The sequence below is a fragment of the Corticium candelabrum genome, chromosome 5 (genome assembly GCF_963422355.1).
Source record: "Corticium candelabrum chromosome 5, ooCorCand1.1, whole genome shotgun sequence".
In the NCBI taxonomy this organism is placed as follows: Eukaryota; Metazoa; Porifera; class Homoscleromorpha; order Homosclerophorida; family Plakinidae; genus Corticium; species Corticium candelabrum.
This window is the reverse complement of record NC_085089.1, coordinates 6353941-6380717: the sequence shown is the minus strand read 5'-3', so window position 1 is coordinate 6380717 and position 26777 is coordinate 6353941. Positions and strand designations below refer to the sequence as shown.

At 40.0% G+C, this 26777-nt stretch overlaps 1 protein-coding gene across 1 annotated transcript; it reads right to left on the bottom strand.

The window, feature by feature from the left end:
* Positions 1 to 439: 439 nt before the first annotated feature.
* LOC134179637 (dynein heavy chain domain-containing protein 1-like) lies at positions 440 to 26135 on the bottom strand. Its single transcript, XM_062646573.1, has 51 exons — positions 25905 to 26135; positions 25754 to 25826; positions 25572 to 25655; positions 25029 to 25443; positions 24032 to 24968; positions 21679 to 22069; positions 21173 to 21304; positions 21064 to 21111; positions 20900 to 21004; positions 20743 to 20844; positions 19349 to 19546; positions 19074 to 19262; positions 15666 to 15894; positions 15567 to 15607; positions 15441 to 15500; positions 14661 to 14798; positions 14505 to 14603; positions 14296 to 14430; positions 14024 to 14234; positions 13650 to 13956; positions 13449 to 13585; positions 13100 to 13392; positions 12804 to 13034; positions 11421 to 11648; positions 11130 to 11267; positions 10739 to 11062; positions 10500 to 10677; positions 10273 to 10328; positions 9989 to 10208; positions 9289 to 9451; positions 8945 to 9220; positions 8717 to 8891; positions 8558 to 8656; positions 8001 to 8492; positions 7258 to 7946; positions 5929 to 6037; positions 5709 to 5859; positions 5379 to 5641; positions 4390 to 4608; positions 4070 to 4336; positions 3857 to 4005; positions 3520 to 3790; positions 3337 to 3459; positions 2415 to 3272; positions 1803 to 2357; positions 1645 to 1743; positions 1476 to 1583; positions 1267 to 1402; positions 999 to 1213; positions 805 to 945; positions 440 to 745 (listed from the first exon to the last, which is right to left on the bottom strand). The coding sequence occupies exons 1-51, from the start codon at positions 26120 to 26122 to the stop codon at positions 659 to 661; spliced, it is 11562 nt and encodes a 3853-aa protein (XP_062502557.1). The 5' UTR covers positions 26123 to 26135; the 3' UTR covers positions 440 to 658.
* Between the last annotated feature and the right edge of the window lie 642 nt (positions 26136 to 26777).

The window sequence follows — 26777 nt, the reverse complement described above, 5'->3', positions numbered from 1 at the left end:
GTCCTATAGTCATTTACCTAGCAGAGAAAACCCCCAGCAAATTCCATTCAGCCAGTTAACCTACTACAAGGACATCGTTTAGAGTCTTAGTGGTATGAAGTGCTTAACAGACTGGTCACAAGTTGCATCTGCTTTGTCTGGACCTCTTCAACGTAACATTGTGCTATTGCAGCAAATAATCTGGGGCTCTGAGGTTACATAAAAAGTAAAATACAACAAACTAGCTTACCAGTGTTATCATGTAAAATAGGCATGCAGGATGTGATTGATGGTGAAGGGTGTGGGTCAGAGTGTGGTCTTTTCCATATCTCGGCTGTATGTTCTTTTTGTGTGTAATTTGCGTGACCTGGTGGATCCTGATTCCCAACAAAACCCAAGTCAAATCTTGAAATTTATCTCACAATGAAATCTGGAGTTTTAGACACTCTGGCTTTACATCTTGTATGCATGGACTTGGTCACTGTCTAGTTGTCTTTACATGTCTAGGAAAGACACATTATGTGCAAACAACTCTACATTACAAAGCTGTGAAATGATAGCCACTGATCAAGTTTTCAAATACAATATAACTCAATATGGTTCAATGTGAACTTGACTTGATTATCCAAAGTCTATTAGTTCAAAGGACACCTCCTAGATTAGCTAAATGATGACATACCTATATGTCCTGCCTCTTCCTATAACCAATAAGCAATCGTTGTAGTACATTGCAGAAACTCTGTTGATTGTCTAAGTGTGCGTTCGCCTGTAAAGACAATTCACACCAACATATAATCAATGAGTCACACCAATACAGCAACTTACATTCACTTCTGTCTGCTTCACTGACTGGCTGCAGCCTATCAGCATGGGGGAAGGTGACTTCAAACATACAGGCATCTCAACGGAGTACTTCACCATAAGACATATTCGGAATTCGTGCTCACTTGAGGAACTAGTTGTCTCCTACAAAACTTGATGTATTTATAATGCAACATGTGCCTTCAATTTAGGCTAACTGCAATGGCTGTAACCAGCTTGTCTGGCCAGCAATTATTCCAGAAGCACATGTTGATTAACAGACATTCTCCGCTGTTTCTATTCTGTTTAATCATTTCAACAGCACTATCTACACCATTCTCATCAGCAACAATGACAACTTGAAGAGCACTGAGTTTCTTATCCTTGCTTGATTGACAAATTTCAGACATACACTTGATTGTCTCTCTCATTTCTAAGACTCGAGTTATAAACTCAACATGAAACCAAACACAAATTGTTCCATACCTTCATCTTTGTGTATAAGCAAAACCAGTTGATTGTGCTTTGCTGAATTCAACAAACCTTTTAGATCGTGCTTTTGTGGGTCCACAAAGTCGGGGCCCAAATTATCAATCACAAACCGTTGACATGCAGATGCCAGCTATGCATACACCATATAGAACACAGCGTAATAATTAAATCTACAGTAGCATCAGTACTGTTACTTGACGCACCCTTTCAGGCTTTATAATACTCCAGAGCACCAAGCAATGAATGGGCTTGAGATGAGTTTGCCCGGTGGCTATGGGAGTATTTTCAGGGCACAACATCACAGGCTCAAGCTGCAATAAAGGGAAATGTTAGTTTTTATCGTGAGAATTGTGTCATGATGTCATGATTTACCTGAAAGTACTCTTCCCATTGTTTACTTTGATCTGCCAGTTCTGAGCATAACCATGGAAGGTCACGATGGTGTTGAACAAAATGCAATGCTTGCCATTGCTATAAAACCACAATTTGTGTGATATACAGAAACATGCTCATTGCATGACTCTGTGTACCTTTTCGGATATCCATTTTGGCTTCCTCAAGTTTGAACTCACAGTCGTGCTATCATCACCAGAAGCAAAGAAAAGCTCAATATCGTGGTGGTTAATTTTACTGCTTGTGATGAGAATCTCCAGCACAATCAAGAATGCCAATATCAAATGATGTTCTCCCACCATACGGTGAGCAAGCCGTGCATACACACTCCTGCCAACAGACACCACTAATCGACTTATCTCTGTTTCCCTAGTCCAGCTGCTTGCTTTCGGATCACATCCAGAGAAAACCATTTTACTGTAGATGCTGATAAACTCTTGAAGTAAGCATGAATAGACAGGAAAAACTTGTGCTAAGCGTCTTAGTCCTTGATAGAAGCAAGCCATTCTGATGGCAAGCGGTTTGTACTCCTGCAGCTGACGCTTCTTCTCTTCCAACAGCTGCGCAGTAATGTCGAGATGTTCTTGACTTTCTACCTGCTGTGCCATGCTCTTCTGTACTGCCTCATGTACAATTTCGGTGGATTCAATCAGATTACCATCAACTTTGGCAACTAGTTGTGTGACAATATCCTAGATCAAGACAGCATCTCAGATAATAAATTATATGTAAAGTGCATGCAATAAGACCTTTGCGTCTTTCAATTGTTGTCTATAATGCACAAGTTCTCTGAGAAGAGTCTCCTCTTGTGCACTATATTCGGGCCATAATTCCGCTGCTGTCGCCAATAAGATTCGCTCAACTAATGTGTTTGTTGGCATAACAAGGCAGATGAGACACGTGAAATTTACCTGCCAGTTGAGTTCCAGCAGTAGCTGTAATGGAATGCCAGCGATAAAACAGACCTGGAAGTTTGGATGGCATGAGCCATGGTGACGACGGGTAAGAGACAAAATCCTGCTCGATGTTACAGTTTCTACATCTTTTATAATCACAGTTTGTCCCTTGTCTCTTGCTGTCTCTATAGTTGCATCCAAATTATTTGCACAAGCGGATACACTGACAAAGCAAGTCCTTTCCGGTTCTTGTTGTTGGTCATTGCTTGACACTACTGACATGATCCAATCCACAGCTACCCCATGGAGGTCAATAATCAGCGGCCACATATGTTTTCCATACCGCAAACAACATTTGAGTAGTAGAATGTTTGCTACTGATTCTTTATCTGTTGGATACTGGTCTCTCTCCCATAAGACCAACTCCCTATGTGATGCTAAAAGTTTCTGGAGTGATAACTCTCTATTGATAGGGATACATAGAGAAGAGCCTCTTGATTGAGCAAACTTTGCCAATGTGTCAAGCCATTTTTCTCGCTCTTCTAGTGGTACTCTTCCCAAGTAGACAACCGAGGCTGCTGCAAGTGCAGCACTCCCAGGACAAGCAGCAATATCTGTTTTGCATTGCTTTATCGTTGTCAACCATGTCATCTGCTCATTATCTAAACATGATTGTAAATGTTGTATATGCTTCAAAAGAACTTCATTTGTCTGCAAATAGACATAGAAGAGCTATAATATCCATTGGCAGTTAACCCACTCATTGCAAGCATACCTCAATTTCTTCCTTGAGTTCTTTGTTCATGCTAGCTGCTTTGTCCTTCTGACTGATCATTTCCTTCAACTCATTCTGCTGTTCCAGCAGCTGTTTCTGAACATCAATGAGAGTGGCTTCTTTCTGCACACAGATACAGCTAACTGCTAAATATGCAACAACTTTCAAATCAAGTATTCTTACCCGAGCGATCATAGACTCAGCTTTGGCAACCCTTTGTCGCAGAGGCTCGATATCTCTGTAGACAGTCACATACATCTCTACTGCTTTCACCCAACGACAAAGAGCCGCAGCTGCTTGACTGACTTGATGTAGAGTACCCAAGTTAAATGAAGCACTGGTGGTCAGCTTGCAGAGTGCACGCAGCTTTGATACAGATACACTTTCTTTATTAAAATATACAAGATTCTGAAAGAAACCTTTGCTGCTAAGAAGCATCCTGGCTTCTTCCCAGCTGAAATGCAAATTAAAGCAAACATGTCATCCATAGATGTGAACATACACTTAATTAAGGCCAAACCTGTCAGATGGTAGACCAAACAGCAAACAAACTGCCCCACAAACGTCACAAACTGCCTGAGGAGGCATTATGTATGTCTTCAACTCGTCCACATGCCTTTTATCCAACACTGTTAGTGACTTCAAAGCAGCAGCATAAAGTGGAGTGACCTTCAATCATTGAGCAGAATAAATAAATACAACAATGTGCTGTACCACACCGGTTGTAGCTCACCTCATCATATTTCATTTGTCCTTCATTCTTGAGCAGTTCAACTTCGTTCTTCTCATCAGCCAGCTTCTTGTCTTCATTTAGATAATTTTCATATTGCCTATTAGCGTCAAGCTGCATTGATTCCACAAGTTGGCATGACTCCCGGTAAATTTCCTCTGCCTTGGAGAATTTCTCTTTCAAACAAATGAGGTCTTGGCTTACGACCTTACACCTAGACTGCACATCATTTGTCCGAAACGCCAAGTCCTGCATCAACTTCAATATGCCCTAAACAGCAAGAAGCGCTGCCAATTGCTCACTTGTATTAAAAACATTCTTACCTTCTGCTGCTTGGTGAAACGGTGAGTGATGGCAATAAAGATGTCAATAAACTCAATAAATGTTGCCGGTGTCAATGCCCTTGCTGTCTGTGGACTGAGTTCATTCATGACACAAGAGTGGATGTGGGCTAGAAACTCCGAGATGTTCAGCATGGAAGTCTTTTTAACACTCCAAGGAACAGAATCACCAAGAGACTGTTGTAAATGTGTGTGAGCAACCTAAACATAAACCTGCAGAATCTGATTTATCATCCACCTTTCTGCCTCTGTTATTTCATCTGACAGTCTGTCTGTCTGTCTGTCTGTCTGTCTGTCTGTCTGTCTGTCTGTCTGGTACATATATTTTCAAACATTCATCTATCATACAAAGAGTGCTAGGCAATGACATAATGTTTTAGGTGCTACAGTACACAGGAAAAAGCACTAAAAACAGTAACAACTTAACTTAAAAGATAACCCAGGTCAGCCTAGTGGCTAAAGAACTGGGTTGAGTACTTAGCGCTACTTGTGTCACTTGACAAGCTTGCCATCTTCCATCTGTCTGTCTGTCTGTCTGTCTGTCTGTCCCAATCGCACGAAATCTCTACCAAACTAAAACTCTACAGAAACCAGCCCTATATAGGGCTGTACAGTAAAGCACATTAATAATTGTGTATATTGTTTATTCTCTTGACTTTCCTTGTATGTTCCAGTAAGCAGGATGTCTTCCTGGAAATCACTCTAGCGTTACATTGTTGTAACTGAACTGATAAACGTTGTCTCCAATATGTTGTAAAATTGGATGCATTCTGACGACCGTCCTCATCACAAGACATGAGAGAAAAGAGTCTTTAAAAACTGTTGGTGCATACCCTCCTGGTAGCAGTTGGGAGTCATACTTTGTGTGTTTAATCTTTTGTCTGTCTGTCTGTCTGCCTGACTGTCGTCGACATATGCCCTTGCATCCTTTCATATACTTCACCTTCATTATTAATCTATAAACAACTCACCTCTGTGAGAACTTCCTTAGACCACGTGCAGTAATAGTCAATAGTTGAGGCCACACTCAACAGCTTTGGAACCTTCAGCAGCCACTTAGTTACATCATCATCATGGAACGGCATGCACACAATCACGTGCAAATATTGCTTAACATTTCCCCAGAAAATATTGTGATTAGGCTTTCGATCAACTTTGGCCCCTGATCTTAACATTGTGAAATCAGCCTTAAAAAACTGCAACTCAGATGCTGAAAAGAGACCATCAATGTACCCTAAATTGACCAAATTACATCAAATCGTCACTCTCGTACCATACCATCCTACAAGACTGTGACTGACCATGTTGCATGAGACAATAAGCCTCAGACAAAAAGTATCTGCTAACATGTGATTGGAATATCAAACAACACACCTCCTTCTCAACTCCAGCGATTCTACAAGCATCACGTATTCTCTCTCTTCCCAACTCAACTTGATTCACCTCAACTGTCTATGTGACAAGACAACATGTACAGTACTTTATACTAACTTCATAGCAGCAATGGCTCGCAACATGTACCTTGCATCTGATACCTTGTGTCGCTACTTTAGCCATAGTCCGCCTGCAGGTAAACCAGTGGCCAATAAGGATGGCATGGCCACAAGGCAGCAGCAATGAACGAAATAATCTAAAAACATTAGTGTACAACATGAGAATGGGAAAAGATAAAACGACAAACAGATAAACAATGAAGGTTGCTCAACATAATCATCAGAGTAAGTGTAGCAAAAGTGTATCTCTTGCAACCTGTGGAATACCTGAACTAAGACTAAGACAGACAAATAAACCTAAGATAGACAGACAGACAGACAGACAGACAGACAGACAGACCGACACTGTCTGAGCTGTCTGTGGATGCATACGGCTGCAAGAACAGCACAGAATTCAAGTCTCTCTGGCGTCGAGCCTTTTCTGTCGTTCTTCAGCGATGTAACACCCGGGTGCTGTCAAGAAAACCGTGTAGACTTGCTAGAACTAGTAACTTAGATTTAGCCTCTTGTTACAAACAATAGGTAGATTATTAATTGCTTTGCTGTTAGCGACCTTAGGTCGCTGGACAATATTTAGCCTGTACTAGCAGTTGCAATAAGCAAGACAGACAGACTACTCCTCTGTATCAACATTGTCATCATGGATTGTACGCAACTTTACCTCGCATCAGCGCTAGGCGTCGTCTATTGTGGCCATGTACGTGGTGATGTCCATCCACGTTATCAAGAAGACAGACAGACACTGTTCAGTTTTTTGTTCTTTTTGTCATTGCAAGACCCTGCTAGGGTCAACTGTAGTGTATTGTGCATTGTTTAGTTTAATTTAGCCTGTAATAGTTCTGATTTATGGAAATTTACTACCATTGACAAACAGACAGACAGACAGACAGACAGTGCATGTATAGTGTGCATTGTAGTTTTAACCAGTTTTCATGTATGTACTAGATGTAATGGACACGTAGATTAGCTATTGCTTTGGTGCTATAGTTCATTTATGAAAAATATATGTATTGATAGACAGACAGACAGACAGGCAGGCAGGCTATTTTATTAGGATACATCATCTCTACACACTAGAATACATGACTTTTCAATAATTAAAAGAAAGTGCTTCATAAACAAGTTCAACTATTTCAATAGACATACCTGCTGTATGGCCTAGTGACCCCACTTTTAAAGTTTGCTATTAGCTACTTTGTTAGCCTGTAATAGTGATCATGTTGAATTATACTACCATTGACAAACAGGCAGGCAGACAGACAGACAGACAGACAGACAGACAGAAAACGGGCAACAAATTCATTTTCTTATATAGACACAAAACATGCTTATAACCACCACTAAGTCAGTATCATACCTGACAATGTGTTCGATCGCTTCACTAAACAATATAATATTTGTCTGTTGAGTCTCCTCTTGAACAACACTGTACAAATTCACAGCCTCCTGACAATACTTCATAATGTCAGTCATCGATTGTAATTTGTACATGTCCTGCCCATCATCCACAAATGCATCAAAACAAGGAGCATACATCGACTCTGCAAACCCTTGCATAATAGAAATAATGTCACGAAAGCCTATAAATCCAGTTGGAAGAGGGTCTGAGGTTTGTGAAGAACTCATAGACTCAGAAGATGTGAATACATCTTTCATAATCTGTCTGACTGATGCTTGAAGTTGATTGGCCTCCCTTGTCGTTGTAAGACGGTCACAGTAAACTCGAATGACTTCATTGTACCAGAAGTGGATAAGACGTTTAGCCTCAGAAAATTCTTCGTTCTCACGGCTGGAACCTCTCAGCTTCCTGTGCCTCATTCTGTCGTGACCAGATTGACTTCTGATGTCACTAGCGGTAGATGACGAGCGTCTTGTGTAAGCAAGAGGTAACATTCTATTAGTTTGATTTAGACTGGATAAACACACAAGATTATCTGTCAATTGCATGAGAGTACGCTGTGTCCACAAGTAGTGTGGACAATCATCAGTTTGGGGGAAAAGGGTGCAAACAGCAGCATGAATTCTTGCAGAGGCAAATGCAAAAGCCTAAGAAAGCAAACTTAAAGTCAACAGTTTGTATCACATAAAATAATAACTTGCCTTAGCCAGTGATTTAGAATCAGACAGAGAAGGATATCCTTCCAACCATTTCAGAAACCGAGGGACGAGCATGTGTGTCAATGTTTCTAATCCGTGTGGATATACATTCAGAATGCATAGCATCCTGCGCAGTCTGGAATTGACAAAATGTTGATTGTCTCTGTCTCTTGTGGACCACGAAGGTGGAGGATATGCGGACAGAATAAACTGAATTCCAGCTGCTGAAACCATCGACAATCCATCCACACCAAGAACAGTACCAGAACACATCGCCTGCCGAATCACGTCTCCCAGATTTGCATCGTCTTGTCCAGTTTGTATGCTAAAGTCATCCACAAATATAGCATGTCTGCTTCGATAATCCAAGTTCATAAAACGGCGTTTTTCAGGCTGTAGACATGACACCAATTGACCACGAATATCACGAACAGTCATGTTTGGTGTAACAGGCAATGAGGCAATCTCATAATTAGGTTTCAATGATTTCACAATCTGAAATTCAGAGACACACAATCCAATAAATAGCAAAAATAAAATTAAACGTAGCAAATACTGACCTGAATAAATGACGAAGTTCCCACTCCGGATTCTCCAATTAGCAACACGTTCTCTCCGCAAGCTACCAACTTTTCTATCCATTTGACATATCGTGACACCTAAACACACCATCTGATTAATATCTCCAGTCATTAACACGTTGTGTGAAACCTGCATACCTCTGGAATGCAAAGTAAACCTGAATCCATTATTCCTTCGTCTGGCCAAGCAACAAGGCTGCCGTGTTTTAGGTCAAAGTGATAATCAAACACTGTCCCTGATTTAGGAAAATCAACAGGAATTGGGCAGTTTGCAAATGTTTCTCGAGTAAACTCATCAAATTTGGCAAGATGGCTGTCAACAACAAAATACATAAACAGCACATGTCAAATATTTCAGTCGCAAACCTCTGCTGCAAATTGCTAGCAAACGCCCAAACATAAGCCACAGCAAACAATCCTGCCACAAACGTAGCCCTGTCGTTATCAGAGAGTCTCATAACCAGATCCCTTTGCTTCTTCACACAGTAGTGAAAGTCAAACAGAGCCGTGAGAAACTTCATCAACAGCGTGACTTGATTGGCACTAAATTGTGATAAAAATTCTGTTGATGATGAAGACAACTGATTGAAGACAAATGTCAGAGTCGGTTTGATGACATAATCACAAAGACTTGACAACAATCTGTCCAACAGTTTCCAAGCAGTTCATTACAACAACATGTCATAGTAAAAGCAAATTAGACCACTCACCTCACTACTTCAGTATCCCATTTTTTGCAAGAAGAGTCCATCCATGAATGACAGACAGACTTCCAACCGACCACACTTCCACCAATCCACACCATTCCAAAGCGACCAAGATCAGGAGACAAATGATCAAGACAAGAAAGCTCGGCTACCATCTTTACCGAGTCTATACCATAACAAATACACTGACTAACTGACTACACAGTCACAACATGCACAGGCCCACATCCAGATGGGGATTCAGGGGGTTACAACTCCTTTTTCCAATAGGTGTGGTTAACCACTGATGAACGAAAGAGAGTGTGTAGTCTTGCTGTGATGACTGTTGCCTTTGTGCACGTTATCTGGTCAGATTGCAATAAGGTTCTGCTTTTGCTGCCACAGATGGGCCCTTCGAACCTTCTAGACTGACTATCTCAAGACTACGCACACTAAAAGCACAGTAGGCCATTTCTGTATGTAATGGCCCAATCAATGCTGCTGATTTGTAGATTTTTCTACAGTTGATTGCATTATTTCACAAATGTGAGGTGAGTACACTATACGGTCAGTCTAGCAGATTAATAGTCAAACTTTTAGCAATAAATAATGTCATTAGCAGAGAGAAGGTTAGTTAACGCCTTATGACTGCTAGCAGATCAAACCCCTCTTTCAAAAATTCCTGGATCCGGGCCTGCAATCACAGCATGCAGTATAAAAGTACCTGCCAAGTATATCTGCTCCCCATTTGCCAAGGATAGTGGAACAGTTTGATTAGATATTCTTCCAAGAATTTCTGTGTATGACGACGACAAAACACCATCAAAAACAAGCCACTTTGTCCCAACTGAACTTGATTGAGAACTACGAGATGCATCACGTAGCAAACGAGGAATCACTGCATCTTTCCAACAATGACCAATTGGATCCATAGAACCAAATATCTGAGCAGCAAGAGATAATAATATTCATACAAACAACAGTTCTCTGTAATGCCTTGTCATGTACCTCATTCTGCTCCATTGCTTGTGGAAATATGGTAAAAACGTCAACGCTTGAAAAATCTGTTTATGGAACATTAAATTAGTTACTTGCAATCATGAACATTAACATCAAGCCTACTGTGATATATGTTATATAATATCACAAAAGGCTCTAATTAACAATAATGATAATGACAGAGTAGCATGCATGACATTACACTGTCAGAATGACCATCAACTGATGCAACTTACACATCTCTTGCATGCGCGTTAAATGATTTTCTTCCAATAGTGTTGATGGTGAGGTCATTGCGCTAAGACGTTTAAGAACTTCACTGAGTATCCTGCAGCATGTAGACTTTCCTGCTCCACATGGACCTACCAGTAAAGTGCCTCCATTCGTGTTTATGCTATTGTAAAGATGAACTATCTAAAAGAGAATTCAAGTTTCCTTCATCTCCAGATGGGGTACATATCCGGTTACCACTTACTTTGTCAACTATAAGTTTTGTTGCATCTAGTTTGTTTCTGTTCAATTCTTCTATTATCTCTGTACGAAGTACAGCAATCTTACCATCTTCCTCATCAGCAACAGGGGTAGTAGAGAATGGAAATGTTTTGTTTACAATATCAGTAACAGTTAGAGAATCTACTTCCGAAAGTGATGGACACAGCGTTTCTATTATGGCCTGATGAAGAAAGTTCTTGTCATCCACAGCATACATAGGCCTCCTTGTCTGGTGCCTTCGTTTCTTCATGACCGCTGAGCGTAGGATTCTTATCACTCTTCTCAAGTCCATCTTGGCTCGAGGACACTAGTACAATAAAAGTTCATAATAACTAAACAATCAAATTCTTCAAAAATTGTTTCTTAAAGCCTACTTTATCAGCAAGTTTTGAAGGTAATGCCGACAGCTTTCTTGCCAGAAGTAGAGATTCAGAAAAGCCTCCCATCCACATGTAAACAAAACAAATTGCCTTGTTGCAGGGTGACGGAAATGATACCACTCGCATAACAGCCTGCAATGTATATAATATCTCAAATGGACAAGCAGGCAAGCAAACAAGCATCCAATTGACAAAATGCATATAGATTAGACAAATATAGACAACAAAGTGTGGACAAAACAAAAATAAACAAATAACGTCTAATTTGCAAGCCAATAAACTCACTTGCATGAAATCAGACAGTTGGTGAACTTTCAGAAAAATTGGGTCATCACAAACAAAGCAGGCAAATCCAGGATCACGTCTTTGTAGGTTGATTTGAAAAACAACGCCGACATCACTGCTCCTCGAATCAGTTTTTACACCAGATGCTGCATCCAGTTCATTCTCCAAGTCAGTTGGGCATGTTGCACTAGAAACGTCTGTGTCATCTTGTACATGTAACTCCGAATGCTATAATGGATACAAAGTTATAGTAACATTGCAAGTAATCCTCACTCTTCAAAACATAATCATTCAATTGCCATTGAGTGTATCTAATGTAAGGCTATCAAAGCAGCCTAGCAGTTAGCCTCTTAAGACCTAAGACTTATCAAATATTGCTAGCTATACAACATAAATCTTGCAGTTGTTCTCTGTCATTAGTCGACATTCGTTTAAAATAGAGTGAGAATGTGTAGATTTCCTACATTGGAATGAACAACATATATAGTCAATACCACCATGTGAATGCAGACATGCACCCTGCAAATCAGTTGTAGAGTTACCTTACTCTACAGATCACACATAAATATCTGCTGGAAAAGAAGTTGTAGACATGATCAATGCTCTCATCTTACAAGCACTGCATGATAATAACATGTACATGACAGTGTACCTCAGCACACCAGACTGCTTTCTGCACATGATAGATAGAATAGCATGACTATTCTATGAATGGATAGAATAGTCATAGATAGAATAGCATGACTATTCTATCTATGCATGACAAGGAGAGAATTAAGAAACCACCATCATGTGTAGAAAGCTGTCTGGTGTACCAAAGTTATAATGTACATCAAACACTGATTAATTAACTTGTCATTGAGAAATAGAAACTAACATGACAACACAGTGGCGTAGCCAGATCCAAAGTCAGCTATTTCGGAGAGCAAAGACATGGACTACAGCAACAATATTACTTCACTTTCTAATATTTGTCACTGATGTACTTGACGCTCACATAGCAGACTAGCGCATGCTAGCTGTGAGCCACTAAACGTTACATGAACTTTACCTATTTAGTACTACTGTACATTAACTGAACTTCCCAAGTACAAAGATACCACACAACTTCAAAAGATCAGAGATTGGTGGATATACTTAATAAAGAAACGGACCACGCCCTTTTGCCAACTGCTTCGCTTGCAACTTTTGTGTATGCCTGGCTACACCTCTGGCCAACAGAAATGATGATATAGATGCACAAACAGCTAGGCAGCTAAACACAGCATGCATCTAACAATCTAAATATCACATTTCCAAAAATGTAAACATCCGATATACCACAAAAAGACAAGATAAACCACTAAATTAGAAATACATTGTAGACTTTCAGGTTTGACCAACCTTCCTTATTCCAGGGTGTGGTGTTTTACGATCATAAAACATAGCTGCCACAGCTGAACAAGCCGTTGTAATGAGCTGACTAAGCATGGTCATCACCGAACTTTGCAGTTGATGGGGACTAACAAATGCCAGCCACCCTCCACACTGCACAGCTCCAACAAACAAACGAGAAAAGTAGGACGGGTGTAAATCAGGAGAGCAAAGAAGACTGATAAACGGACGAGCAAACATCTATCCAACATCACGTTTACAAATTATAATCATTCTGTAGCAACAATATCAATTAACAAACTCACATAAGAAAGCTGTTGGATCATGGTAGTTCTACCAGTTGCGGGAGCTCCCATCAAGGTACCGCAAGTGAACGATGATGCAGCCAATGCCAGAGACTGGAAACACCTATCTGTTAATGGAGTCAAGACAATTTGATGTTGAGGTCCGATGTACTCGTATGAGTACATAGATGTGTGATCCAACAACTCAATTTCATAATTCATGCTCTTGTCTTCTCCACTTACAGGCACCAATCTGTGGTGAAATTGCTGTTGCCATTCATAGCTTGACTTGGTCACATTGGCATTGAACAGTCCTACCATAACCGCCGTATACATCTACTCATAACATAAAATTGTTAATTGTGTTTACTATTTGTAATGTCTTGAAGGTGCCTGCCAGTAATGGCCATTCCTTCCAGTACAAGTAAAGACCTCCGACACAGACCACCTTCGCGTTTTTCATTCAGCATTGCAATACAACTGGCCAAAACAGCATCAATCCATGTCCTACATACAACATCACAACATACACTAACAGTGGCAGTGAAACCATTCAGGTAACATGTACTACTTCATGTTCTTGCTTGTCTTGTCAGCAACATCTAAAGACTGGGAAATCTTCTCAGTAGAATGAACACCAAGTGCAGCGAGTATACACTGTGATGGATATGTCTCAATCCATTGTTTCATGTTGTCATCATTTACACACTCCGGACATGACGCACAGCAATCCTCCATAAGTCTTGACAAAGTGGACACAATACTATCACCAAGACGAGACAAACAAATGTGTGCATCAACGTTTGTAGCCACAGTTGTCTCTAATGCCACTTTCTCTCCAGCAGCACCACAAATATGTGTTATATGATAAACACAACCTGCAGTCAACCAACACGACAAACAATTGAATTCTATTTACGTTTTACAGATAGAAAATTGCTTGACCTGTGCCAGTCACTAAATCAGTAGCTACTGACTCCACAATCTTGAAAGAATAAACGTTCCTGTACACACCGTTCACAAGTGAAATAAGATGCTTGTGATTATGGCATGCAACACCGAGCTCTACAATTGATTCATAGTTGAGAAAATAATTGCGTGGAAACTGTTCACATAAGTGATCAACGTAAGAACTAAGCTGAGACAACAATTTTTTCTAACAAGAAACAAATCACTGATACGTGATGTATAAATCACAGCAAACCAGACAGCAACACCTCATTGGCAATGCAAGATGTAAGCGAGTGTACAATACGATAAGCTGCCTCTTTACTTGCACTCTCTGATGCTATTTGCTTACGACCGACAGCTACAATTACCCTATTGGCATCTAGCAAATCTTTCATGATGTCCTACAATAGCAAAAAACAAAGAATTAATTAATAACTTAACACCTTGTAAATGTACAAAAGTAGAAGTGACTGACATAGAACTGTAGATCAATCACTTTATGCAGATCTATCGACTGACGGCTTAATGATTTCCTCACTTCAGGTTTACAAAACAATGTCCTCAAATGTAGCCACTACAAACAACAATTATACTGAATACTTGTGTAAAAATTTACATTAAACGTGTGCACTTTGTCTTGACAAGTTGTTAGGAAGTCTAGCAGTCTTCCTGCATCTTGCAGTGTACCAAGCAAGTATTGAGCTTGAACCTTCACGTCGTCTGTGACAAGGGAAGAGGAGAGGACCAATTGAAGCGATATGCTGTTGTCCTACTCACACAAATAAAAACAAAAACGTATAATAGAAACACACAGCACATGCATATCTACCCACATACCCTTGCACACACATCTACGCACACACATGTACGCACACACATCTACGCACACACATCTACACACACACACACACACACACACACACACACACACACACACACACGTACACACACACACACACACACACACACACACATTCACACACACACACAAACACACACACATATGCACACACACACACACACACACACACACACACACACACACACAACACACACACACACACACACACACACACACGTACACACACACACACACACGTACACACACACGTACACACACACACACACGTACACACACACACACACACACACACACACGTACACACACACACACAAACAAACACACACACACACACACACACACACACACACACACACACATGTACACACAAACACACACGTACATACACATGCACACACACACACGTACACATACACACGTACACATACACACGTACACAAAATTTACATTCACTGCCTACATTCATCTCTCACAGACAAACACTTTGCAAACAATAAACAATTTCTGCACCATTTTAGAGATTCAAACTAATCAACAGCACCCACTTACTTCCAGCCGATTTTTCAACTCTTCAATGCCAACCACAACAAAAGCAACAGGCATTGGAACCTGTGAACCGCACAAATTCAATGACTACTAAACAATTCTTTAATTTCAATATAGCATAGCACTAACATAGTCTTGACCATACTGCTTCTCAACAGACGACATCGATCCTGGTAAACAATCAAACACATGCCAGAGTGAGCAGGTGACAAAATGGTTTTGATCTACCTTTCAAGAGTATTTGCTTGGAAATTCGGAATTCCATCTGATCCCAAACCTGCTGCATTCTGTTGAAAGACTGCTCGAAAGCATCAGCTCTAGTTGCTTCTGAACAGATGGATGCAATTGTGTCGGCATGAGTTGATAAATCAGCGTCCAGTAGAGAACCAATGCTTGTAAATGAGGTAAGCTCGGTGTCCAACGCAAAAGTAACACTCAACGCCTTCCAGTGTCTTGACTGACAAATAAAACATTTTGTAAAAGAGAGGAATGTAAACCCTGTTTTAGTTGTATTTGGTTATTCAACACTACACACAATTTATGTGTCATATTTACAGCAATACATCACACAATCGTTTCCCTGTGCAGGAATTACCAACTAGTAGTGCGTATGAAACATATTATTCTTGTTCTTTATTTAGGAGCCGGTCATTATTAAGTGTCCGGGATTCAGTGATTTGCAGGGGTCTCTAAGCTTTTGGGTCATCTTCTGTTGGGGGTCAAAATTTTCAGGTTTTTATCTGTATAATAGAGAATGGTATGCAAGAACAGTATCTCTATTTCTAAGGGCCTTGCACAGATGTATCGCTGAAGAGGCAATGCTTTCTTTACTTAATTGTTTCATCAATGTGTTGAATAGAAATGACCAACTTTAGAAATCTTACCTAGGCCGCACTTGACCCCTGAGACAGGCTGCTTTCTATCGTACATACCTATATGATTATATATACTGCATGTATATGCACATACATGGGAGTCATCTAAAGTTAACCGACAGACAGTGGGGGCCGTAAGTTTGTAGCAGGCATATTGTGCAGGGGTCACATATTTTGCAAACCTTGGCAAATTCTGCCAGCTCCTCTGGACACTTAGTAGTGACCCGTGTAGCACACTGGAGCAAGGATGTAATCTTTTCAGAGACGTTTTAGTATGTGGGCCCATACCCCATAGTGACAAGTCACATTGAACCTCACACCTGTACCATCACATCTAAGAGTTTAATTTCTCACGTAGATTGACACTCGTTTGCCACTTGAAAACAGGGCCAATCAAGAGAAAATGAAGAAAGTATGTTTGGTACCACCACACCCACACAAAATTCAATAATCTACAGTCTGGAAAAGATATAAGGTCAGAAAAAGCGAGTCTGCAGCTAAATAACTCCTTTGTACATAGCCTATCACCACAGAAAAATCATTGACAACTAGGTTCTCCTGTTCCTTCATCGCAAATGTTAGCAGACGGCATTTGACAACGTCTCTCGCTACCTTAGACTTATCTCTCACACACAGATTTGTCTGTGCGTCTGTCCATGTGTCTGTCTGCTCTTAAACAACTTAACATATCAATACAAATTTTCAGAATATGAAGACGTTGCCTTGCCTATATCTTAGATAAGTTCAAAATAGACGAGTTCAAAACGAGCACATAGAATTGACAAACTAATTAAGCTACAAGCGTAAAGAAGGACACCACAATGAGTGGTGGAATGCTTCGCGAGAAGCTCACTCTAAACGGGTTGAATTGACTTCCGGTCTGTCTGTCGGTATGTCTGTACCTATGTTTCTATCTATCTATCTATGTTTGTTTGTAAGCGTGTGTCACGCTCGGGGAGTTTGTCGAGCCAATCAACAATCGTTTTGGGACGCAAACGTAGATGACGTAATACTAGCTTGTCAGCGTGAATCACTCTCGGGAATTGGCAGAGCCAATCAGCGGACCTTTGGCACATCAACAATGGGTGACGTAACAAGTCCGCGCCGTGCAAGAGTTTCGTAGCTGTGTGAATTCGAAGTAGTGTGGGACATTGATGGTATTTAGTTAATTATCTTTAATCACATTGATAAATCCAGGTGTTTTCAAAGAATTACCGTTTACATTCTAGCATCAATTAAGCTAATAATTAATATGATTAATTAATAATAATGACAATAATTTAACAAAATTTAATAAATATACATTGATATTGACAATAAATACACACACACACAAAGGACACACACACACACACACACACACACACACACACACACACACACACACACACACACACACACACACACACACAAAGGCACACACACACACACACACACACACACACACACACACACACACACACACACACACACACACACACACACATACACACACACACACACACACACACACAACGTCACTTCTGTCACTTGTGCTGAATTCAAAGTGTAGTGTGGAAATTGATGATATTTAGTTAATTATCTTTAATCACATCGACGCATCCTTGTGTTTTCAAAGAATTATACATTCAAGCAACAAGCGAATGAATAAATAATGATAATGACAATAAATAGACATTTACAAAATTAATAAATTTACATTAATATTTATAATAAATACACACGTGCCACACACACACACACACACACACACACACACACACACACACACACACACGCTCGTAGCTCTGAAGCGACGGTGTAAACACAGCTTCATTTACTAGTTATTAAATTAATATATACAATTGGCATGGGCTGTGTGCGATCCCATAAAAAAACTCCTCTAGTTAGTACACTTTTTGCCTTTACAAGCTGGAAAATAGATGAATACTGGACAACTTTGATACACTTTCAATTTCCTGGTTATGTCACCTTATTTCCCTATGGGTTGTTTAGCTCCATGTAGAGACCATTGTGTTACTAATGAAAAGCACGCCAAACTGCTAAAAGGGCAAATTGCTTTAGCATTATATCGATATGGTTGCATGTGTAATTATGTTGCATGACAAAATAAATTGTTGTCAAACAGATACCGTATTTCTGCGTATAGAGCAGCATGACGGTATAAGCGAGGATTACCAAAATTGGCATTGATCATGTCTGGTAACTATACCGACATGCTAGTATAAGGCGAGGTATGCCGGTATAGAACGGGTGATAGCCTCGAGATCCCGGCTCGACAAGAGGTCAGGACGTAACTACTGGGCATGTCTATAAATGGTGAATTCCATAAGACATTGTGACTCTAAGTGTGGGAGAGACAAACAGACGCACAACTCATGTAGTGACGATAAAAAAGCCAGCGACATCAATGCACAAAAAGCAAATGGCAATACCGGGATAAAGCACAGATGTACGTCGTATACCATCGACACTAAAATGAGAGTTGCTTGCCAAACTTCAGCACAGATGTTGAGGCAGTAGAAGAAGTACAGTGTAGTATAAAAAATTAGTGTTAGCGCATTGAAATGGACTCTATACTCGTACACTACTTGCAATTCTTCCTCCTATAATTAAACTGGCCTGCCGCTAAACCTTGGGTATACCAGCACTTGCTAATTCTCGTCAGGTACCCGGCATGCCTACATATGTGAAAATACAGTATATCCATGCATATAAACACATGTACTAAATTAAGGTTCTTGCTAATACGCATGTTTACCTTCAAACAAGATGATGCCATTTCTTGTAGTATAGAAAAGGGTTTGACCATATTTGATATAATGGCACACCATTCAGTAAACACAAATGCTGATTCTGGAAGCTTCAAGTGTGAGGAAACCATACGTTGAAAATTCCTCGTTTGCAAATCCCACTTGGATAGAAGAAAAAGAGCATTCGTTATATCCATCTAAACATAAAACATACCATCACACACACACACACACACACACACACACACACACACACACACACACACATTAATAACAAGCCAACCTTGTAAAATGGAGTCGCTTTCCAAGTGGCTACAGTCTGTTGTGTAAATAGGTAGCTATGCCAAATGTCTCGAAGAGTCTCTATACTGTAGAAAGCCTGATCAAGAGCAGTCATATCGCATTCCTTTCCTGTCAGTACGAAATGACATTCGCTAATCTCTCGCATTCTATGCTGTATAGATAAGCAATTTCTTTTCATCTAAAGTCAAAACCATAACATAAGAAATGTAACATCAAATTTATAGCAGACATCCAATACAGTGTAATGTCTAACCTAACTAACTACGTAGAACACTACAAATTAGCTGTTGTCCTAGTTAAGAATCCAAGTGGCCACTGGGATTTGCTGACGTCATCACCCACAAGGATCAGGCATCTAATGGCGACGTGGCAGTACATCACAAGGAAGAGGCCACAAGACGGTAACCCCTGCTTGTTGTACCTATACCCTGTCTAGCAGGGAGGTTAAACATGAGAATGAGGCCGTGAAGCTATCGTTGTAGACCAGTATGCTAGCAAATTGTGATGGCCACAAAAGCAGCTGTCAATCGCATACTCTTCCATGACGTGGCCACTTAAACTAGTGGGTAGGGAATATCGTACTTCTAACAATTATCTAACAACAATGTCCAACCATCAAAATAAAATCCGCCAATATCCTTTTTCCGTTAAGTTCTTAGCAAACCATCAAAATAAATTCCTGCCAATATAATACAAATGGGTTCCAAAACCTGTATGAATATTAGACCATAATAACAAACGTGACTCTGACACAGTTACATGCACTGTACAACCCTAACAACCTCAACGTGACACTCAGTTTCTTCATTTCACTTTGACCAACTCATTTTAATTAAGAGAAGAAGAGAAAAAGACATCACATAACTCTTTACCTTCACAAATCAATGTCAACAATTTATGCTGAGTAGCAACAAGTTCAAGCAATAGTTGAAACAATCAGGTCAAACAACATCAGTCACAGCACGAGTATTAATTGCCTCATGTTACAGTAAGCTTTGTGGAACAGGCATCATTCACACCTCTTGTTTTCTCTTTACTAATGGAGAAAGCAATCTGACAACCTGCATGAAGAAGCTGGCTCGCTTTGTCGAACGACAACGATACGTCTTACAGCACCATGCACATTCTGCTGGATTTGATGTAGACTAGCGTTTGCTCTTCTTCAATCTTCCATCATGTGCTTGTGTGGCTCCAGGTCTCACAAATGTCATTACATTACTACTGATAGTGTCCGTCTGTGCAGAGAGCTGCCTCTATCCTTATACAAAGTGTCTACAACTATCATGGCACGTAAGGTACAATGACAACGGTGACTTGTGTAAGAATAGTACAGTGTATCTTGCAATACATATATACCGTCACTGAATTCCTCACCTTATCAAGAGTTACCAAAACTTCATCTGAGCCACTTGCTGGATCATTGTACCATTGGGTTTCAAAAGTTTTGAATAGTTCAAACATTGAACCTTTAGCAGACTAAAAATAACAAACTGCCATGTAAGAACACACTCACAAACTGAAAAAAATTGACCTCATAGTTTTTCAAAACTTCCTTCGACATTTCATGAGCACAACTATCCACAAATGCTGTACCGTTCTGTAGAGCCAATAAGAAAGTAGACCAGTTATTAGAAAGCTGAAATTACAACAAGTTTTTACAGTAAAAATGCCAGCAATGTAAATAGAAACTGTTACCCTTCTCTTTTCCTCCTCATGCTCATTTTCAAAAAGATACACCATCAACTATGAAACAAGTTTGTGTAAACAAAGCGTGCAGTTGAATGTTAATAAGAATGTTAAGCACCTCAAACAACTGCTCTAACCCCTTTATCATATCATTAATCACTACTCTCTCTAGTTTTGCCCTTTGCAGCAGCTTCGCATACTCAACAAAACTAATTAGGTCAATGGTGTCGATGTCGGGAACTTGAAGACTCTGTAAACATAATACAAGCAATTTGTCAAACAAACAAAAATATAAACAGTCATGTAAACAAAAAACAGATAGTTGTCAATGCAAGGAAATAGACAAAAGCATACAACTAGACAAAAATATAAAGTTACACACAAGCAGAGCAGGACACAAACAGATAAGCAGCTAGAAGAAATATATAAGTAGACAGACAAATAGCGAACAAACTGACAAGCAAACAAAAACAAAATCAAACAAAAAGAAATGAGGAGACCAAAGAAGAACGGTAGAAATGAGACAAGAAGAAGAAACACAACGGAATGTGAAAAAGACAAAACGAGAAACAAATACACATAGTAAGTTGGCAGAACAAACCCAAGTAAAAGATGCAGCATTACCTGAAACCATTCAACCACTTTGCTATTCACCAACAGATAAACCCTGTCCAGCTCTTCTCTAGCCCCCTTCATCAGCTGCTGCATGATAGGTTGGAGTTGAGATATAAGACCACTTTTCAGTGGTTCACAGTCCACTGACACGATATGGCATGTGCTACTAACAATGGGAGACAGCTTGCTTACCGCCGTCATCCAACTGTTAATTTTGTAACAGACTTTCTGTAGCTCTACTGGTGTACGTTTCAAATTTTTTAAGTCACTTTCCTTCCAGGTTCTCACGAATCTATTGATTTCTGACAACCAAGCATTGCTTCGAGCAAAATACTGTACCTCACGAACGGCTTTCTTTACTAGTTGCAGTTGACGACTTAGCAGCTCATTCAATACTGGACTAAACAAAACAATAGAAAACCAATGCACAGCAATTGCCAATTAGGATACACACATACACTGTATAACACATCGGTGGTACATGTAAGACATAACCATAAATCTGCTGTTTTCACAAAATAATTTCAATTCAATAATGCCATTTGGTCATTAAATGATCTGCCTATTGAAATTTAAAACTAAAATAAAATTCAAAAACAATCAGCAAAATGTAAAAATTAATTAAATTTTTTTTAGAATTTACCAAAATAATTAAAAGCAATTTTGTACTTTCAAAATGGTTAGTTTACATAGTAAATCTAGGTTAACATCGGGAGTAGAAGATTACAGACGTTAGCCGAAGCTTTGTAATGTTAATAATAGCTAGCAGTTAAACTATGTATTAATACAAATGACTGTGAGAACGTTGCTTTGTTCGGTTAGCATTGTATAGCTGGTAGTTTTCTTGATATCCCTCCCTCCTGCCCATGTTTTGGGGAGATTATATGCAGTATATATCAGGTAGCATGCCGGGCAGGGGCCAGTCTTGGCCCAACATTACAAGTGCCTCCACTCAGGTTGCAATATCAATGCAACTAACATCTTTGGCTCAAGTCAGCTATCTCATGTACATCATTACACAGAATGGGTTCTGTGGTGGTGTGTTGAGCCTCCAACGTCACCCTGAGTGACCATTTGGGTTCATGCCACTTGTTGGAGCTCAGCATGTGAGCTGACCACTCTGGTTAACCCATCGTTCACAAATCCCTCACAACCTAGAGCGTTGCCCCATTGAAGCCCACACTGTCTCGTGTCTATGCAGTATCGCACTAGCGGGCATGTTGCTTACAACGTAGTAGTGTATTACGAGTAATGTAAATTTACATTTTATACAGTGTGGTGTGTGTGTGGTGTGGTGTGGTGTGTGTGTGTGTGTGTGTGTGGTGTGTGTGTGTGTGTGTGTGTGGTGTGTGTGTGTGTGTGTGTGTGTGTGTGGTGTGTGTGTGGTGTGTGTGTGTGTGTGTGTGTGTGTGTGTGTGTGTGTGTGTGTGGTGTGTGTGTGTGTGTGTGTGTGTGCACGCGCGCGTGTGCACGTGTGTGCATGCATGCGTGCATTCGTGCATGTGTGTGTGTGTGTGTGTGTGTGTGTGTGTGTGTGTGTGTGTGTGTGTGTGTGTGTGTGTGTGTGTGTGTGTGTGTGTGTGTGTGTGTGTGTGTGTGTGGTGTGGTGTGTGTGTGTGTGATACATGTATAAGCATGTATGTCCAAAACTGAGCCTCTTCAATTAACAGCCTTGAGGCAATTAAATGGTGCAACATGTGCTTGTTGGAATCATAAATCACAAAAATGTCCAATAAAGCATTCATCCAATCAAGTGCCTCCTAAGATGAACATCCTAGTGTCACTTGAAAATGCCATGTATACTAAAATTTACATCAAGTGCAATTTTAAGTGATTCTCAATTAATTCTTAATTAATTATTAGCCTATAAAGTGTAAACTGGTGCATGAACAGGATGAGTGTGTGCTTTGATCTCGTGTCGTGCATTGTTAGTCTACAAGTCTACAGTGCTGCATCTTTGTTGTGTGTAGTTTTGCAGGCATGGTCTGGACAAATGCAATCATATAATAACTGCTGCTGTCCAAATGTTGGCCCCTGGGGTGGTCATTCAGACATAATGCAGATTGGATTTAAAAAAAAAGAATTCAGGGTTTTTTGGACATTTACTGTAGTGTAAAGTGTAGTTTCACAAACATCCTTATATTTAAATGCAATATCAATCAGTTAATTAACTGAAGCACAAACCACTATCACGTGTTAGTCAATGACTACAACAAAATTGAACAAACTTCAAGTACAGTTTAATTAAAAGAATGTTGCAAAATCTCACTTCATGAAATGAATGGATGCTGCAACATTCTTTGCAGTAAGTCAACTGAGCATATAAAGAAAGACCAGCAACACTGTAATTAATTACACTCACTCTGATTCCAAACAATTTCTGATTTCATGTCTCACAATGGGCCTAATTTCACCCATAATATGCTGACCTATAACAACCAAATCTTCAGGCTTTTCCATAGTTTGTAAGTCATCAGCAATTGCAGTCATAGCCTCCTGGTTGTGACCATAATACAATTCCGGCAAGTCGAATACAGTAATGTCCTCATCTTCAGCCAATTTACAAACAAATTCCTGGAATTTCAATGTCGGTTTTGTAACAATAAATACAATGTCCTCAAGTGGGGAGCTAAGAACTATCTCATCTGTCTCTCTAAAGATAAAGGTCACTTGGACCAAACCAATTTCCTTAGAATGTGAAGACACGTCATCCCAGTACCAAGACACGGCTTCTCTCGTAATATCTCTCAACTCTATTTTCATCATACGACCCAAGAATGTTATGAACCGACCCAAACTCATCACCTGCTGGTCAGCATCCCTCAGTTTCTGCTCCAAAACCCGTCTTCTCTTTGCCTCCTCATAAATACCTACACCACTATACTGAACAAGATTTCTCTTCACATATTGCAACTCCTGCAGCCACTGCATCGACTTCCGTCCTGTTTCCTTCAACAGATTGTGAATAGTGCCCAGAACATTGTTCAGTGTTTTGTAACAAACAAACAATGATTTATCAACAACATCAGTCAGTTCATCCATGCTATAACAATAGTCCTTCTCAATACGAATAAATTCCCAGTTTCTCAGAGAATAAAGCAATTTTCTCACTTCAGCTATTGCAAATGCTATCAGAGGATGAGACATCAAGTAAACATCTCTCATTTGTTGAACACGTTGATCAAATTGAGACTTCTTTAAGACTAGCTTCCACCTAACAAATGCTTTTCTCAATACAAAGGATTTGATGAAAGGTATCCTACGTAGTTGAGTATATAATGTAGCCTCGCGATGCCAATCTTTAAGTAGAAGACTTTCCTCAATTCGTGAAAAAGTCACATGAGACATGACACTCTTACTTAGCATAAAATACTCTTCATCAAATGGCTTCTGGTTGGTTAACACAAGATCATAGTAATTCCCATGCTGATGTCCTTTCTGCTGCAGATAGACAGGCACTGTGATTCCCAACTTACTCAAGTTTCCTGACAGCAAAGACTCAACAAGCTCTATCCCAGTTATTTGCTGTTTTCTGATTGACTTGAGTGATTTACGTTTGAGCTTTGGTTGTCGCAACAAGTCAGAAATAGGTGGTACAAGAATTGGATCCAATAAACTGGATTCTCTATGTTGACATAAAGGCTTTTGAGTCAACGGACGAGTCCACATAGCAGCCTGTTGTTGAACATCTTCAATGACTGATGGAACAGCTTGAATAAGATCACCCATCTTCAGTCTCCCGGGATCATCAAAGCAGTTCCCATACCCTACAATCTGAACAGACAAACACAACAGAGCAATAAAACTCAGAGGTTACACAAGAAGCTTGAAAGTCTAGCCAGTAATTCTAAAATAACAATTACGTATACTGCCTGGGTGTCGACCTCAAAAGCAAACTTTACCTCTGGGAAGGAACGTTGAAAAGTACGAACAACTGTCTGTGGAGTTGCTGTATTGCTGATCAGTGACAACACTTGATAACTGATCTGCAACAAAAAAGTAATAAATAAATAAATTAATTATAAATAACTTAATTGTCCAATATCTGTTACAAATCCTTTCACAGACGTGCTACAGTCACTACCTCCGGATCAAAATCCAGCGATTGAGTAGCCCATTGGTCCATCCACCTCAACACAGCGGACCAAGCTTCAGGTCTGCCACACATACACTCATTGATCACAACTAAAATTATTCAGTAGGAACGACGTAAGGTAACAAGGTTATCTACTGACCTTCCTGTGCGAGTAGCATTAGCCAGAAGTCTCTTGAACTCCTCGCTTTCTCGCCTCACGTTGATGACGCTTGCTGTGCTGTTGTCGACGTGCAAGGCTAGTTGTGGTGATTCTAGTCGTTTGCTTGAGTTCGCGCTAGAAGCTAGAGACGGTAGCCGAAATGATGACGCGTCTACCGTATCGACAGTAACGTCGGCCGTTTTCTTGATTCTCTTCATGTTGCAGTATGCGTTGTCACCACAGCAACGATTCTGCGCTTGCGCAAATAATCAGACTGTAATGGCTACTCCACAGCTTTCCGAACATTTCGGTGCTACAGACACGTTCCCAAGACACATTAAGGGGAGTTTCGTCGCTTAGAAATAACACTTAAGAGCTTTTTATCTCGCGTTTTAGATATTAGATACAAAAACATGATTTCAGTGCACGTGTAGACTACGTATACATTGCAGCATAGAATAAAATGTTGTTTTCTTACTGCTAGAACATGCAGGAGACCGCTGTCGACACTTCAAGGCTTTAGAACTACCGAATGACACCAACTCAAAGAGCATATATTTAATTAGATCCCACCACTGTATAGTCGGTGTTGCAGACTAAATGACTGTGTATAAGTAACGTGCGCTAAGCCTTGCCATTCTATGGTCACATTATAAAAATATCAGCTTAGATTAGTCTCGCGTAGCCAGACCCTTCTGGCCTCTCTCAAGAGTACTGTACGTACAGTTTATAACAGCAAGTCCAAAAGGATTCATCATCCAATAAGTGGCTAAAGTCATTACATTACAACAAGAAGCTAAACCTTCTACATCGACAACCCAAAGTGAGCACACAAGAAGTCAGTAAAATTTCAATCATGCTGCCAAGGACTAC

Coding starts and splice junctions, on each gene's coding strand:
- LOC134179637 (XM_062646573.1), bottom strand. CDS start 26,122: ATGAAGAGAATCAAGAAAACGGCCGACGTTACTGTCGATACGGTAGAC. Junction 7,947..8,000: donor ATTCTAAATCACTGGCTAAG/GCAAGTTATTAT, acceptor TTGCTTTCTTAG/GCTTTTGCATTTGCCTCTGC. Junction 746..804: donor TGAAGCAGACAGAAGTGAAT/GTAAGTTGCTGT, acceptor TTGTCTTTACAG/GCGAACGCACACTTAGACAA.